Source organism: Camponotus vicinus, unplaced genomic scaffold (assembly GCF_025532165.1).
Source record: "Camponotus vicinus isolate PSW18456_S1 unplaced genomic scaffold, iyCamVici1.0 SCAF_4, whole genome shotgun sequence".
NCBI lineage: Eukaryota > Metazoa > Arthropoda > Insecta > Hymenoptera > Formicidae > Camponotus > Camponotus vicinus.
In genome coordinates this window covers 6,568,884-6,583,538 of record NW_028141976.1, presented here as the reverse complement: position 1 = coordinate 6,583,538, position 14,655 = coordinate 6,568,884, and the positions used below count along the sequence as shown (strand labels likewise).

Here is a 14,655-nt window from a genome sequence, read left to right as displayed (position 1 = left end):
ATGGTATCATTGGTTTGACCTTGAAGAGTCATTTGAAGGTCACGTGAAGGTCACTTCAATTTTTTTAAATGGAACATCCTATATATTTTTGTACATTCTTGTAGCTCATCTCGAGAGCTTTCCAAAACACTATAATTAAGTACATTTTCGTTAAGTACTTTTTGAGTTATGAGGCTTGAAGTAATTTCTTAATTTTACATAAACCGTAAAATATCTTGTAAAATATTCATTTTTCGATTACCTTACCTTAATAGTTTTATGTACAAAATAATGAGAGGAATCAATTGGTGTAAAGAAAACACATAGTTGTTTCGAAGAAAAAATATGTAATTTGCAATTAACAATTCCATATTTTTTCTTAAAAACAACTATGTGTTTTCTTTACACCAATTGATTCCTCTCATTATTTTGTACATAAAAGTATTAAGGTAAGATAATCGAAAAATGAATATTTTACAAGATATTTTACGGTTTATGTAAAATTAAGAAATTATTTCAAACCTTATAACTCGAAAAGTACTTGATGAAAAAATACTTTATTTTAGTGTTTTGGAAAGCTCTCGACATAAGCTATAAGAATATGCAATAAAAAATAGGTGGTTCCATTTAAGAAATTAAAGGTGTCCTTGACCTCACCTTAACGATGCCATCCAAGGTCAAACCAATGACACCATCTTGTGTTCCCCTCAAAACCATACAATTTTTGTCGAAAATGTTTTTCTCTAAAATGCTTAGTTTTTGAAAGAAAAGGGGTGTACGGGTGGTCTAGGACACCCTGTATACAGGGTGACCCATTTTAACATAGGCAGCCAAATAACTCGAAAAATAAGCAAGATAGAGAAAAATGTTTTAGACAAAAGTTGTATGGTTTCGAGGGGGCCATAAGATGGTATCATTGGTTTGACCTTGAAGAGTCATTTGAAGGTCACGTGAAGGTCACTTCAATTTTTTTAAATGGAACATCCTATATATTTTTATACATTCTTGTAGCTCATCTCGAGAGCTTTCCAAAACACTATAATTAAGTACATTTTCGTTAAGTACTTTTTGAGTTATGAGGCTTGAAGTAATTTCTTAATTTTACATAAACCGTAAAATATCTTGTAAAATATTCATTTTTCGATTACCTTACCTTAATAGTTTTATGTACAAAATAATGAGAGGAATCAATTGGTGTAAAGAAAACACATAGTTGTTTCGAAGAAAAAATATGTAATTTGCAATTAACAATTCCATATTTTTTCTTAAAAACAACTATGTGTTTTCTTTACACCAATTGATTCCTCTCATTATTTTGTACATAAAAGTATTAAGGTAAGATAATCGAAAAATGAATATTTTACAAGATATTTTACGGTTTATGTAAAATTAAGAAATTATTTCAAGCATCATAACTCAAAAAGTACTTAACGGAAAGGTACTTAATTATAGTGTTTTGGAAAGCTCTCGAAATAAGCTACAAGAATGTACAAAAATATATAGGATATTCCATTTAAAAAAATTGAAGTGACCTTCACGTGACCTTCAAATGACTCTTCAAGGTCAAACCAATGATACCATCTTATGGCCCCCTCGAAACCATACAACTTTTGTCTAAAACATTTTTCTCTATCTTGCTTATTTTTCGAGTTATTTGGCTGCCTAAGTTAAAATGGGTCACCCTGTATATATATATATATGTATATGTATGTATGTATGTATGTATATGTATATGTATATGTATGTACATATGTATATATAGTTTTAAATTAATTTGAAATTAATAAAAATTAATTTTTATTTTGTCTATAGAAACGTGAAAAATACGTTTCCTTAACTATGGTTTTAAAACCATTTCTATAGGAACGTTTCTTATTAATGCTTTACGGTTAAAAAATGTTGGATACGTTTAAGAAACGTATATAAAACGACCGTGTGCTACCTGGGTTTATTGTTATCATACATGACAAGAATATAATATTTAATAAATTATTTGTAAATTTATTATAAGTAAACATTACTTTAAAAAATCAAAGCAATATAATTTATAATATTAATATTATTAGAAATTTATATAATAATATTATATAATAATATTATTAGAAATATTAATATATACATTAAAAATTTTACATATATGTAGTTTCAATTTGTATAATTTTGATATCTGTGTAAGTCATTAAATGTGTTAAGCTGCTGAGACGTGTAAATCAAGAACAAACGTCTCTTTATAACACGTCCCAAACATTGAATAAAGAAGTGTTTTATTTTTTTATACTTTTCCATACTCTCTAAAAGTGAATCAGTGTATTATCACTGAAAAACAGTAAATAGTCACTAATTACAGCAGTTATAAGTACAGCACTGTAAATCAGTGATATTTTATTGAAAGAATTAGTTAATAATTTTGACTGCTTCAATCAGTAATATTTCTTTCGTTATCGTCAGTAATATTAAACTACAATTCATCTCTCTATCTATTTCATATAAAATTAAAAATTTTATTTATATATATTTACTAAATATTTATTATATCAAAAATTTTATTTTATTTATATTACATGCATATTGAACTTGCTATCTTAAATAGATAACGAACGAATAATTTTCATTAAGTCGCCAGACATTTATTTGTCCGACTCATAAGATCGATTTAACATCTGAAATTAAATCGAAGTAATATTTTTAATTTTATCTGTCGCTCTTTGCAAACTTTATATAATTCTTATAACTAAAACTAAATACGAGATAGATAGCGATCGTAGCGGTAAACGAACGAACTAGCGATTACTGGTTTTACAGTGAAATTTACTGGTTTTACAGTGAATTTTATTTTAACTGACCATAATAGTAGGTATACAAGGCGGGTTCTAACTCGGGGATCTCAGGGGGGGTGAGGGGAGAGGGGAACCGGGGGGGGGGGGGGGTAATGACGTCACGCGGGGGGGTAATGACGTCACGCGGGTGGGGGGGGGGGTAATGACGTCACGCGGGGGGGTAATGACGTCACGCGGGGGGGGGGTTGATGGCGTCACGCGGGGAGGGGTAATGACGTCACGCGGGGCGGGGGGGTAATGACGTCACGCGGGGGAGGGGTAATGACGTCACGCGGGGGAGAGGGACCTCCCGGTACACCCCTCACCCCTCTCACCCCAATATAAGTAACAGCTCTCGCGGTAGCCCACCCCCTCGCCCCTCACCCCTCACCCCAAATCGCAAGTAATATTATATTACATGCCCGGTTATCGCAATGATAAGTAATTTTACCGCAATGATAAGTAATATTATATTACATACCCGGTTATATCGCAATGATAAATAATGTTATCGCAATGATAAGTAATATTATATTATATTACCCGGTTATCGCAATGATAAGTAATTTTATCGCAATGATAAGTAATATTATATTACATGCCCGGTTATCGCAAGTATAAGTAATATTATATTACATGCCCGGTTATCGCAATGATAAGTAATATTATATTACCCGGTTATCGCAATGATAAGTAATTTTATCGCAATGATAAGTAATATTATATTACATGCCCGGTTATCGCAATGATAAGTAATATTATATTACATACCCGGTTATCGCAAGTATAAGTAATATTATATTACATACCCGGTTATCGCAAGTATAAGTAATATTATATTACATACCCGGTTATCGCAATGATAAGTAATTTTATCGCAATGATAAGTAATATTATATTACATACCCTAACCGTCGGGACATGTTTTCGCAAACAAACGGCGACCCCCAGAATCATCTTCCACGATTTTTTCTCGGAAGGAATGCAACGCGTATCAGCGCCGATGTTCGGCTGCTTCGCGCCTTTGTTTCAAAGATAAGAAAGGATTAGATGAAATATATATAAGGAGAATTGGATGTTTTATCGCAAGTATAAGTAATATTATATTACATACCCGGTTATCGCAATGATAAGTAATTTTATCGCAATGATAAGTAATATTATATTACATACCCTAACGCGTCGGGACATGTTTTCGCAAACAAATGGCGACCCCCAGAATCATCTTCAACGATTTTTTTCTCGGAAGGAATGCAACGCGTAACAGCGCCGATGTTCGACTGTTTCGCGCCTTTGTTTCAAAGATAAGAAAGGACTAGATGAAATATATATAAGGAGGATTGAAGCGCATCAAATCATAGTACGTGATTTGAACGCCCATCGACACATCGGTTGTATAGCGGTGTTCTGTTAGGAAGAATTTGTGTGATTAATGCATAAAAATGGAAGTAGACGAAGAAGATCACGCGTTGTCGGCTGACAGTGATTGCATTAGTGACTGCAGTTCAAACTTCACGGAATATGTATATCAACAAAATAGTGTCTGTTGCGGAAATTAATGCTCTAAACGCACATAGTACAAAATTTTGTATCATATACTTTTATTATTCCACGGGTGGTGCTTTAGCTGTATGTCTTTCGTGTATAATTGCATTGCAAGGCATGGGTAGCCAAGTGATGTATGCTGTTCGAAAGCATAAAAATGAGACACTTAATGCGATGGATGGCCGATTCTGTTCAAGTTGTAGCAAGCCTTTGTATATAAGATTTCCGTGCAATTTGTGCCCAATATGCACGCTGTGAAAAAACATTGAATAAGACTGTGTAAAGTGTGCGCGAGACGGAAAATTAATTTTAATATGGATAATTTTAATTATAATGAGGTCGATGATGATTATTTTGAAAATGAATATTTTGATTTGTTGAAAGACGATATCATCGATACTCTGGAGGGTAAAAAAATTTTTTTGAATGTGCAACGAATATCACCGGTGCATTTTCTACGCGATCGCGAACTCGGTTTACGCGTATCACGAACTAGTAACCACATTGTCGGACAAAGGGTCTGTATCCAACGTGAACCTGCTTATCACTGGTCTTACTCCTTCCGAGAAAAAATATACAGACGAATGTTTGACGAGTGCAAGAAAGAAGAAGAATTTAGCTATGGAAATAACTATTACTGCTATGCGACGAGCATTCTACGGAAGATTCTGTGTTTCGGCAAAGCTCTGGGCATTAGTATTTGTATAGATATTGGAAAGCGCGTAGAATTGGCGATAATGAACAATTTGCGTCCTTCGCAGTATAGGCGTTGGAAATATCCTAGATATGAAATAATGTTCCGAAAAAATTGTGACAATGCCGATGATGATGATATGAAAGTTTTGCATTGTGTTCATGGAGATGTCTTAAACCTATGCTTTCAACGTTATAAACGTATGAATATACTCTCTCACGTTCAAGATAGCGAACGATATTGTTTATCGTGTGCAAATGTCACGTGCAAGTGCTCCGTAGAAAACTGTGACGTAGTGTTTTAAAAGTGTGAAAAAAAAAGACAGGAAGAAAATGGAAAACATCGAGCAGACTGAACGCGACCTGGTGGAGCAGTCCCGCCAAATTGCCACCTTGGGCGAGTATTTTGCATGGCTGCAGCGTTGCGAGGAATTTATCAAACAGCTCGAAGAACGCAGCCGTGTCAAGCGTCCGCGACTCTCGATCGGAAGTAGACAGTCTCTGGTGGCTAAAACCGCGCGACTCGAAGGTGCAAAGACTCGATTGCAGAGACGGTTTATACTCAGCGGTGGTGATTACAGCGGCGACAATAACGCGGAAAGACTCGTTTGGCGAGAGATCGATACCGCGTTCGATAGTCGTATTCTGACCGGTGCTGTGATTAACGCAAACTATATCGAACCTCGTCAATTTCTCGAGGATGCCAAAGACATCGTGCTCGAGCAAGTGCAAGACGTTATAAAAACACACAACAGTGTAAAAGTGAACACTATATTCAACGGTGAATTTGTGTCGGGTGATAAACGCGCAAATAAAAGTATCAATACGAGAAACTGTGAACTCTTTCGCACGTCCGATTTGCACGAGTGGTACGAGCGTCGCGTTATCGAGCCCACCCTAACAATGCTAGAAGAATTTCAGGAACGCGATAGTGGTTGGGCATTGTCGCAAATACAGAATTTGACTGTTAATGTAAATAAATATAATTCTATGCGCGCGGGATGTTATATTAAATTACCGCGAGAAATTATGGCGAAGAAAGCGGTGGTTAACGTGCAATCCAGAGACAATGCATGTTTCGCGTGGGCAGTGGTGGCCGCTCTATATCCCACCGAAAGGAATGCGGAACGGGAATCATCGTACCCACATTACGCGACGGTGTTAAATGTACAAAATATTGAGTTTCCGATGACGTTGAACCAACTAAAAAACTTTGAACTTGCAAACAATATCTCGATCAACGTGTACAGCATCGAGAAAGAGAACAGCATTGTTCCGATACGTCTTTCGGAACACAAGAAAGACAAACATGTGAACTTGTTGTACGTGGAAGACGGCAACAGCATCGGACATTTCGCGTGCATCAAAAATCTATCGCGACTTGTCAGTTCACAGTTGAGCAAACACAAGAATCAAAAATATATCTGTGATCGGTACGTATAATTTAAATAGTTTATGTAATTATAAAATATAATGCATTGCATAAATCTTTAATTTAAATATTTTTTTTACAGATGCTTGCACTATTTCGGATCGGAGGACAAGTTGCAGTCACATATGATCGACTGCGGGGAGATGAACGACTGCGCTATCCGATTGCCGAGCGACAATGACAAGTGGCTCGAGTTCAACAACTACACGAGGAAAGAGCGGCTTCCATTTGTGATTTATGCCGATTTGGAATGTGCGTTGACAAAGACTGACGAAGAAAAAAATTATCAGCATCATAAGGTATATAGTATAGCGTATTATATACACTGTTCGCACGACAACTCGTTATCCGTTTATAATTCTCACCGCAGTATTGATTGTATCGCGTGGTTCACCGAAGAACTTAAAAATTTAGCGTTACGTGTAAAGACTATTTTAACAACAAATGTCCCCATGGTAGATTTAACATCCGAAGAGTGGGAAAAATTTCATAGTGCAACGCATTGTCATATATGCGAAAAATTGTTTACGCAAGAAGACGATACGCGTGTACGCGATCATTGTCATTTGACCGGGCGATATAGGGGTCCCGCGCATTCAAATTGCAATCTAAATTACAAAGAATCTTTTTACATTCCCATAGTCTTTCACAATTTATCCGGTTACGACGCGCATTTCATTATCAAGGATATAGCCACGGCGTTCGAAGGGGAAATCGAATTACTTCCGATAACCAAGGAAAAATATATTTCGTTTACGAAAAATGTTGAGGAGGACTGTAAGGAAGACAAAAGAAAATCACGGAAAAATCATGTAAAATTACGCTTCATCGATTCGTATAAATTTCTTACGGCAAGTCTCGACAAATTGGCATCTTATCTAGACAAAGAAAAACTCAAAATTTTACATTCACAATTTCCAAATTTATCCGCAGAAAATTTCAGTTTTTTAACACGGAAAGGCGTCTTTCCGTACGAATATGTCGACTCTGTAGATAGGTTGCAAGATACATGTTTACCACCGCGCGAATCATTCTACAGTTCCTTGACCGGTGAAACTATATCCGAGAGCGATTACGCGCACGCCGAGAACATCTGGACGCGATTCTCCATTCGAACGCTAGGCGAATATAGCGATTTGTACCTGAAAATCGATGTCTTGTTATTAGCCGATATTTTTGAAAATTTTCGCGATAGTTGCATCAAAAGTTACGGACTCGACCCCGCGTATTACTATACTCTCCCCGGATACACGTGGGATGCCATGTTGAAGCATACAAAGATTACGTTCGAATTGCTTACCGACATCGACATGGTCATGTTTATCGAACGCGGTATACGCGGTGGTCTGAGCCAATGTTCCAACAGATACGCGCGTGCTAATAACAAGTACATGCAATCGTACGACTCATCGAAATCATCGTCATACTTGATGTATTTTGACGTTAATAATTTATACGGATGGGCAATGTGTCAACCGTTGCCCTATGCAGATTTTCGATGGGTCGACGACGTGTCGAATTTTGACATAGCATCGATCGCGTTAGATTCGCCTACGGGTTATATCCTTGAAGTCGATCTCGAGTACCCGCAACATCTTCACGATACGCACACTGACCTACCGTTTTGTCCGACACGCGACAAGCCGCCCGGCAAGCGGCAAGACAAACTCCTCGCAACGCTTTACGATAAGAAGCGTTACGTCATACACTATCGTAATCTACAGCAATGTACGCGACACGGCCTTCGCGTTACAAAAATACATCGCGTATTACAATTTACGCAATCTCCGTGGCTTTGCAATTATATTGAATTAAATACACAGTTTAGAACACTCGCGAAAAATGATTTTGAAAAAAATTTATATAAACTGATGAATAACGCGGTATTTGGCAAAACGATGGAAAATGTGCGTAATCGCATCGATGTAAAATTATTAACAAAGTGGGATGGACGATACGGCACAGAAGCGATGATCGCCAAACCAAATTTCCATAGTCGAAGCGTTTTTTCGGAAAATTTAATCGCCGTAGAATTGCGCAAATTGGAAGTAAAATTTTATAAACCAATATACGTCGGTATGTGCATACTCGACATATCGAAAGTGTGTCTGTACGAATTTCACCACGAGTATATGTCTCCCCTGTATCGCGACAAATGTAAGATCATGTACACCGACATAGATAGTCTAATATATCACGTCGAGTGCGTCGATGCGTACGAGAACATGAAGCGCGATATCGCTAGATTCGATACGAGCGATTATGCCGCGGACAATGCGTATGGTATACCGCTCGTGAATAAAAAAGTGCCGGGCTTGATGAAGGATGAAAATAACGGTGCGATAATGACCGAATTCATCGGGCTTAGAGCAAAAATGTACGCTTTGCGAGTCGATGGTATGAAAGATACAAAAAAGGCAAAAGGCGTCAAGAGCAACGTTGTCGTGAGAACGATAACATTCGACGATTACACGCGGTGTTTGCACGATGAGATCGAAATGACGCGACAACAGTCCTGTATAAGATCTAAATTGCACGAAGTATACACAATTCGCGAGACGAAAATTGCTCTGAGCCCGTACGACGACAAGCGGTATATCGTACCCGAAACCACCGATACTCTACCGTGGGGACATTATAGGATAACTTTATAAAATATAAAATTATTTAACCGTGTACATTTTTGTATCATAGCGCATGCGAGAGAGAGAGAGAGAGAGAGAGAGAGAGAGAGAGAGAGAGAGAGAGATTACTATACTTATTCTATCTAAGTGCGAGAGAGAAAGAGATAGCGTGAAAGAACAATGACACATGCCGAAGATATCGCGAGACTTATGATTAACGCGCGAGACAGAGAGAGAGCGCAACAAAGATATCGCGAGACATACAACTAGCGCGCGCGCGAGAGAGAGAGAGAGAGAGATGTCAAAGGATGGGAGCGCAACGAAAGGTGTATAAATAAATGTTTCTTTCTACAATAAAAATATAAATTTATTATAAATGTGTTACTAAACACATTTGTGTGTGTGTGTGTGTGTGTGTGTGTGTGTGTGTGTGTGTGTGTGTGTGTGTGTGTGTGTGTGTGTATGTGTGTATTATACTATTAGATGAAATATTATTTTTGTATATGTATTTCATATGTATTTCATATGTATCTCATATGTATATATGTATATATGTATATATGTATTTCATATATGTATTATATACGATTATTGGAAAGGATGTATTAATAAAGATTTTTGTATTTTATATATTTCATGTATATTTTTATATGTTGTACATATTTTTTCTTGAAAATGAAAAATAAACACTGTATGATTAATTAAATCACATTGTCCTTATGTATCCAAGAGTTGTGTGAATTGTCAAATCCCAGCCATTTCACGTAAACCTCGTCACCCCTCCTGCGCAGTACTTTCTCCACGAGATATACGTCAGGATAATTCGCGCGATGCAACTCGTGCTCGTAGAACGCTCCGGCGATAGATGTTTTGCGATAGTCCTCGAGTAAATAGCTTACGGGATTAGTATGCTGCACTTTTACAATTTTAAACACCTCGGTTGTCCAATTTGGCGTGTAACCCTTCTCGAAAATTGTCTTGTACTTGCTAACGCGTACCGAGTCACCTACTTTGAATTTCGTCGGACCCGCGATATTTACGCGGTTGTACACCGTAGTCATGAGTCTTTCAGCGATCGCGGGGGTAACGTCGACGGGTCGCATACCGATCGTTCGATGCTTGCGCGCGTTGTAATCCGATACGAGTCGCGGCAACGCGTGGATCCACTTGTAAGATCCGTTCAGCGTAAACATCTTCCACATGTCGTTTTTCAGCGTGCGATTGAATCGCTCAACGATCGATGCCTTCAATACCGAATACGTAGAATAGTGATTGATGTTATGTTTTCGCACGAGCCGTTGCACGTCGGCATTATAAAATTCCTTCCCTTTATCGGTTTGTATGATTTTCGGACATCTCTTGCTATCTCGAATTATCTCGGCGATAGCGTCAGCTGTCTCGCTTCCGCCTTTACTCTTGAGTGGTACAGCCCACGCGTGCTTGCTCAACGCATCGATGACTGTGAGTATGTAGTGGTAACCTCTGTTGAAACGAGAGTACGGACGCATCTCGACGATGTCAGCTTGCCACAGGTCATCGTATCCCCGCACTATGACGTGTCTTCGGGGAAAATTTTTTCTCGCCGATGCGTGCAGTTCGTTCACCAACTGCCGTTTCTCTAAACTATGTTGTTTCTTCGCTTCCCTGGTTATTCCCGATCGCCGATCCATCGTTGACGTTCGATAGTCGTTCGATAGACGTTCGATAGACGTTCCTGGCCCGTTTGTTGGCGTTCGATAGACGTTCCTCACACGTTCGATAGTCGTTCACTGCCGTCGTTCACCCGTTTGTTGCCGTCCTTGACCCTGTTGGTAGTCGCTTCTAAGTAGTCCGTAGCCTCGTTCACAGTCGTTTCTGACCCGTTCGTAGCCTCGTTGGCAATCGTTTCTGACCCGTTCGTAACCGTTCCGGAGTTGTATGCCGCCTCGTATGTAACCGTTCCTGACGTGTTCATAGCCTTGTTCGCAGCCGTCCTTGAGGTGCGCGTAGCCTCGTTCGCAGTTGTTCTTGAATTGGTCGTAGCCTCGTTCGCAGCCGTTTCCTCTTCGATCACTGCCACTCATTGTAGTTTGATAGCCGTTCGATAACCGTTTGTAGTCGTTTGACAACCTTTCGTAGATGTTCGATAAGCCTTTGTAGATGCTCAATAAGTGTACAATAGCCACTCCTAAGCCGTTCACTACAACCGCTCATTACAGGTTGATAACCGTTTCTGAATTAGTGTTAATCGCACGCCGAAGCTCGTTTATAGCAGTCTGTAAAGCTCGCACGTCCTTCTCGAACGTAGTCAGCTTCTCGTCTGATTCTTTCTGTTGATTCTTCAACGTTTTAACGCATTGTTCCACGTACAGTTTGTTGACTGCATCGGTATCGGCCTCAGGTTGCGCTACACGGCGAATTTTGCGCGACCTCGCGTCATAGTCCGTAGCGACGCGATATAGAGCGTTTTGACGCAAGTAACTCGTCACCACTTTACCCCAACGATTGCTTGTGTCGATCGCATCATTTCTCCGTTCGAATAATCCAAATTTGTTGATAGGCATTTTTTTCGATGCGAGTGACATCGATCGACTGATAAGTTATGTCGAGACACCGTTTAATTTATAATAAGGCCGGCTTCGCGAAGTTCCTCTAGGATCGACAGGATCTCGTTGTCGTGAGCGTTGTGGCCAGCTCGGTGCGAAGCGTCGAGCAATCGTAGCCGATCCACTAGCTCGTTGGGGTCGTCCCAGTGCACGTAATCGATCTTATTGTCGGTTAGCGTCATCGCGCGAGGCATGAATACTCCCGTTCCGGATTTATTTTTTTTCGATTCGATCGACATCAACGGTGCGATAATTTGTTTATACTTGTATCCCTTGTTGCTATTTAATCGACCTTGCGCATTATATTTGCGTTTATGCGCACTCGTCGCCATTAATATGCTCTTATATTTTTGCATATCGTCCTCAGTGTATACGACGTCATCGGGAATTCTCTTGAAGATCAACTCGTATAATCCAGGTGTACCGATATACCTCACTTTGTCAATGATTATAGAGTCATCTCTATCAATGTCGAATCGTTTGTTACCGAGACGCATTTCATTCTCGTCGAAATAGACACCGTACACGTGATCGATCTTGTTTTTTTTGTCGCCACTAAGGAGAGCGCTCATGTACTTTTGTCCCAGTGGTCCCAAGTGCTCTCGTAACACTTCTTGATCTTCCGACGTTTGTAACCTGTTTCGAACAGATGTTTCGAGCGGGTTGCCCGTGGTTTCGAAAACATTTTCGATTGCGAGTGATTCAGGGTTGATCGTGGGTTGTACGATTCTCGTTGTCACTGACGGTGTAGAGGTTATCGGCGGTTCATCCAGTAAAGTATCCGATAGATCGGATGTACGCGGTGTCGATAACAAACGATTCGCCTTCCATTGTTTCCTCTTTTTCGGTGTTGCATCCACCACCTCCACCTCCTCCTCCTCCTCTTCCTTCTTGTACCGCTTGATGGGTAACGTTTTAATCTTCGCGTCAGCGTTACTCTCCGGCTCGTTTTTCACCGCGATTGAGCTAGAGTTGCCGGATATCGATATTTCGGCTGTTGCAGCGACTTCGAGTACACGTACACGTTCTCGAAACGTACACCGTGCGGACTTTCCAGTAGACTTATCAGAACGTTGGTTTTACCGCAATTCGAGGGGCCGCAAACGATCGCGCGTATAGTAGTCGGTAGCATCGTACCGTATCTGCGCATCTCCGCGTTGTCCCCCATTGATCGTAATCTGTCATCGCAATTCGTCACGCGTATCGTCAAAGGTTGTCGTACGAACCGCATGTTTTCTCTTTCGAATCAATTTTGCAAATGATCGCGAGGGGGGAGACCTATTTATAGAGGTGTCTCGACTCGAAACCGCTCAGTATCAAAAATGTTTCTCCTTCTGTCGGATGAAAGAGACATTTTCCGGCTTACCGCCGAGCAACTGCAGTATATCCCAAAGATTGTTTTACTGCAAAATTTTGGTGATTACGTGGAACGATTATGGGACAAGCTTCCAGAATATATAAAGGCTGATTCGGAGGTTCAACAATATCGTTCGTGCATGCGACATTACAATCAGCCGTGGCAGCGAACGCACATCGACGGTCCGCCACCGTTAATAAAAGATTGCTACGTATGTCAGCGAGAATTGTGAGAGGCAGCGGTCTCTTAAATCGTGCGATAAACGCGCTTCCGATCGAATTTCATATTCCCGGCTATCAGTTTTGCGGTCCAGGCACGCGGTTGCAGAAGCGATTAGCCAGAGGCGATCGTGGTATCAATCCATTGGACGCGGCGTGTCGTGAACACGATATAGCATACTCTCGGAGCAACGATCTCACCGAGAGACACGCGGCGGATAGGATACTCGCCGAGAAAGCGCGAAATCGCATCGGTGCGGGAGATTCGACTCTCGGTGAGAGAGCCGCCGCCACAGCTGTCTGGGCAGCGATGAAAGCCAAGACGAAGCTCGGTATGGGTATGAAGAGGACAAAGACGAAGACGAAGACGAAGAAAAATACGGCGAAGAAACGAATACTTCCGGTAGCGAAACGCGGCGGCGTGTTGCCGATTCTACCAATGTTGGGTGCGCTCGGATCCCTGATCGGTGGAGCGGCGGGTGTAGCGAAGGCGGTGAACAACGGAAAAGCCGCGCAACGTCACTTGCAAGAGATGCTACGTCACAATCGCGCCATGGAAGGTCGCGGATTATATCTCGCTCCTTACAAATACGGACGAGGAGTGTCAACGAGAAGAAAAAAAAAAAAAATGTCAAAGAGACGCTAAAAATGCCGCAGGGCGCAACTACCAACGTACAATTGCTACAACTGGCAAGACGTGTGCGCATTCCATATTTTAGAGGTGTTTTCATGCGCGACTCTTTACCGATCGGTGGTATATTTCGAAACGAGAGCGGTATCGTAAATTTGGATAGCGTCGAAGGACCGGGTACTCATTGGGTAGCGTACGCAAAGAGGGGAGATCGTGTCGTATATTTCGACAGTTTCGGCAATCTTCGACCACCGAATGAATTGGTGCGATATTTCGGACGAAACGTAACGAAGATACAGTACAATCACACATCTGTTCAAACTTACGATCAGAGCATCTGCGGACAATTGTGCTTGCAGTTTCTTCGAACGGTCGATACGTGTGAATTTAAAGACTGATATTGCGCTATTTAATTCAGTATTCGTTAAACAGTTTTACCGACATGTCTATGACATTCACGTTGACTGGGAAGAGTAGCGTTCTCGCGGCAAACTTCTTTCCCGCCGTAGATTTGGGCGATGATGCATACGAGCTCGGTCTAACGGATTTTGAGACTTATCACACGATACCGAATGTGAATTCCTCGAATAATAAATTTTATTTTGGCAAAGACGACGCGGAAATTACGATTCCCGAGGGATCCTACGAGTTGCGAGATATACATGCATTTTTGAAACATGCAATTTCACGGAAACATCGCGATAAGAAACACATTGACGACGGTGACTATGAAGATGGAGAATATCCGATAGTGCTCCGCGCTAATTACAATACG

General features: G+C 40.4%; 3 protein-coding genes across 3 annotated transcripts; 2 read left to right on the top strand and 1 right to left on the bottom strand.

Annotated features, from left to right (window-relative positions):
* The first annotated feature begins 3,735 nt into the window (after nt 1-3,735).
* LOC145970324 (uncharacterized) lies at nt 3,736-6,487 on the top strand. Its single transcript, XM_083096939.1, has one exon. The coding sequence runs from the start codon at nt 5,367-5,369 to the stop codon at nt 6,474-6,476; it is 1,110 nt and encodes a 369-aa protein (XP_082953065.1). The 5' UTR covers nt 3,736-5,366; the 3' UTR covers nt 6,477-6,487.
* A 103-nt stretch (nt 6,488-6,590) lies between these two features.
* Nucleotides 6,591-12,599, top strand: LOC145970323 (uncharacterized). Its single transcript, XM_083096938.1, has one exon. The coding sequence runs from the start codon at nt 6,591-6,593 to the stop codon at nt 9,117-9,119; it is 2,529 nt and encodes an 842-aa protein (XP_082953064.1). The 3' UTR covers nt 9,120-12,599.
* LOC145969935 (uncharacterized) lies at nt 11,561-12,905 on the bottom strand. The gene is made up of 2 exons (XM_083096274.1): nt 12,901-12,905; nt 11,561-12,640 (listed from the first exon to the last, which is right to left on the bottom strand). Exons 1-2 carry the CDS (start codon nt 12,903-12,905, stop codon nt 11,686-11,688), a joined length of 960 nt encoding a protein of 319 aa, XP_082952400.1. The 3' UTR covers nt 11,561-11,685.
* Nucleotides 12,906-14,655: the final 1,750 nt, after the last annotated feature.

Bases quoted from the DNA above. Each gene is read 5' to 3' on its own strand.
- LOC145970324 (XM_083096939.1), top strand. From the start codon at position 5,367: ATGGAAAACATCGAGCAGACTGAACGCGACCTGGTGGAGCAGTCCCGC.
- LOC145970323 (XM_083096938.1), top strand. From the start codon at position 6,591: ATGATCGACTGCGGGGAGATGAACGACTGCGCTATCCGATTGCCGAGC.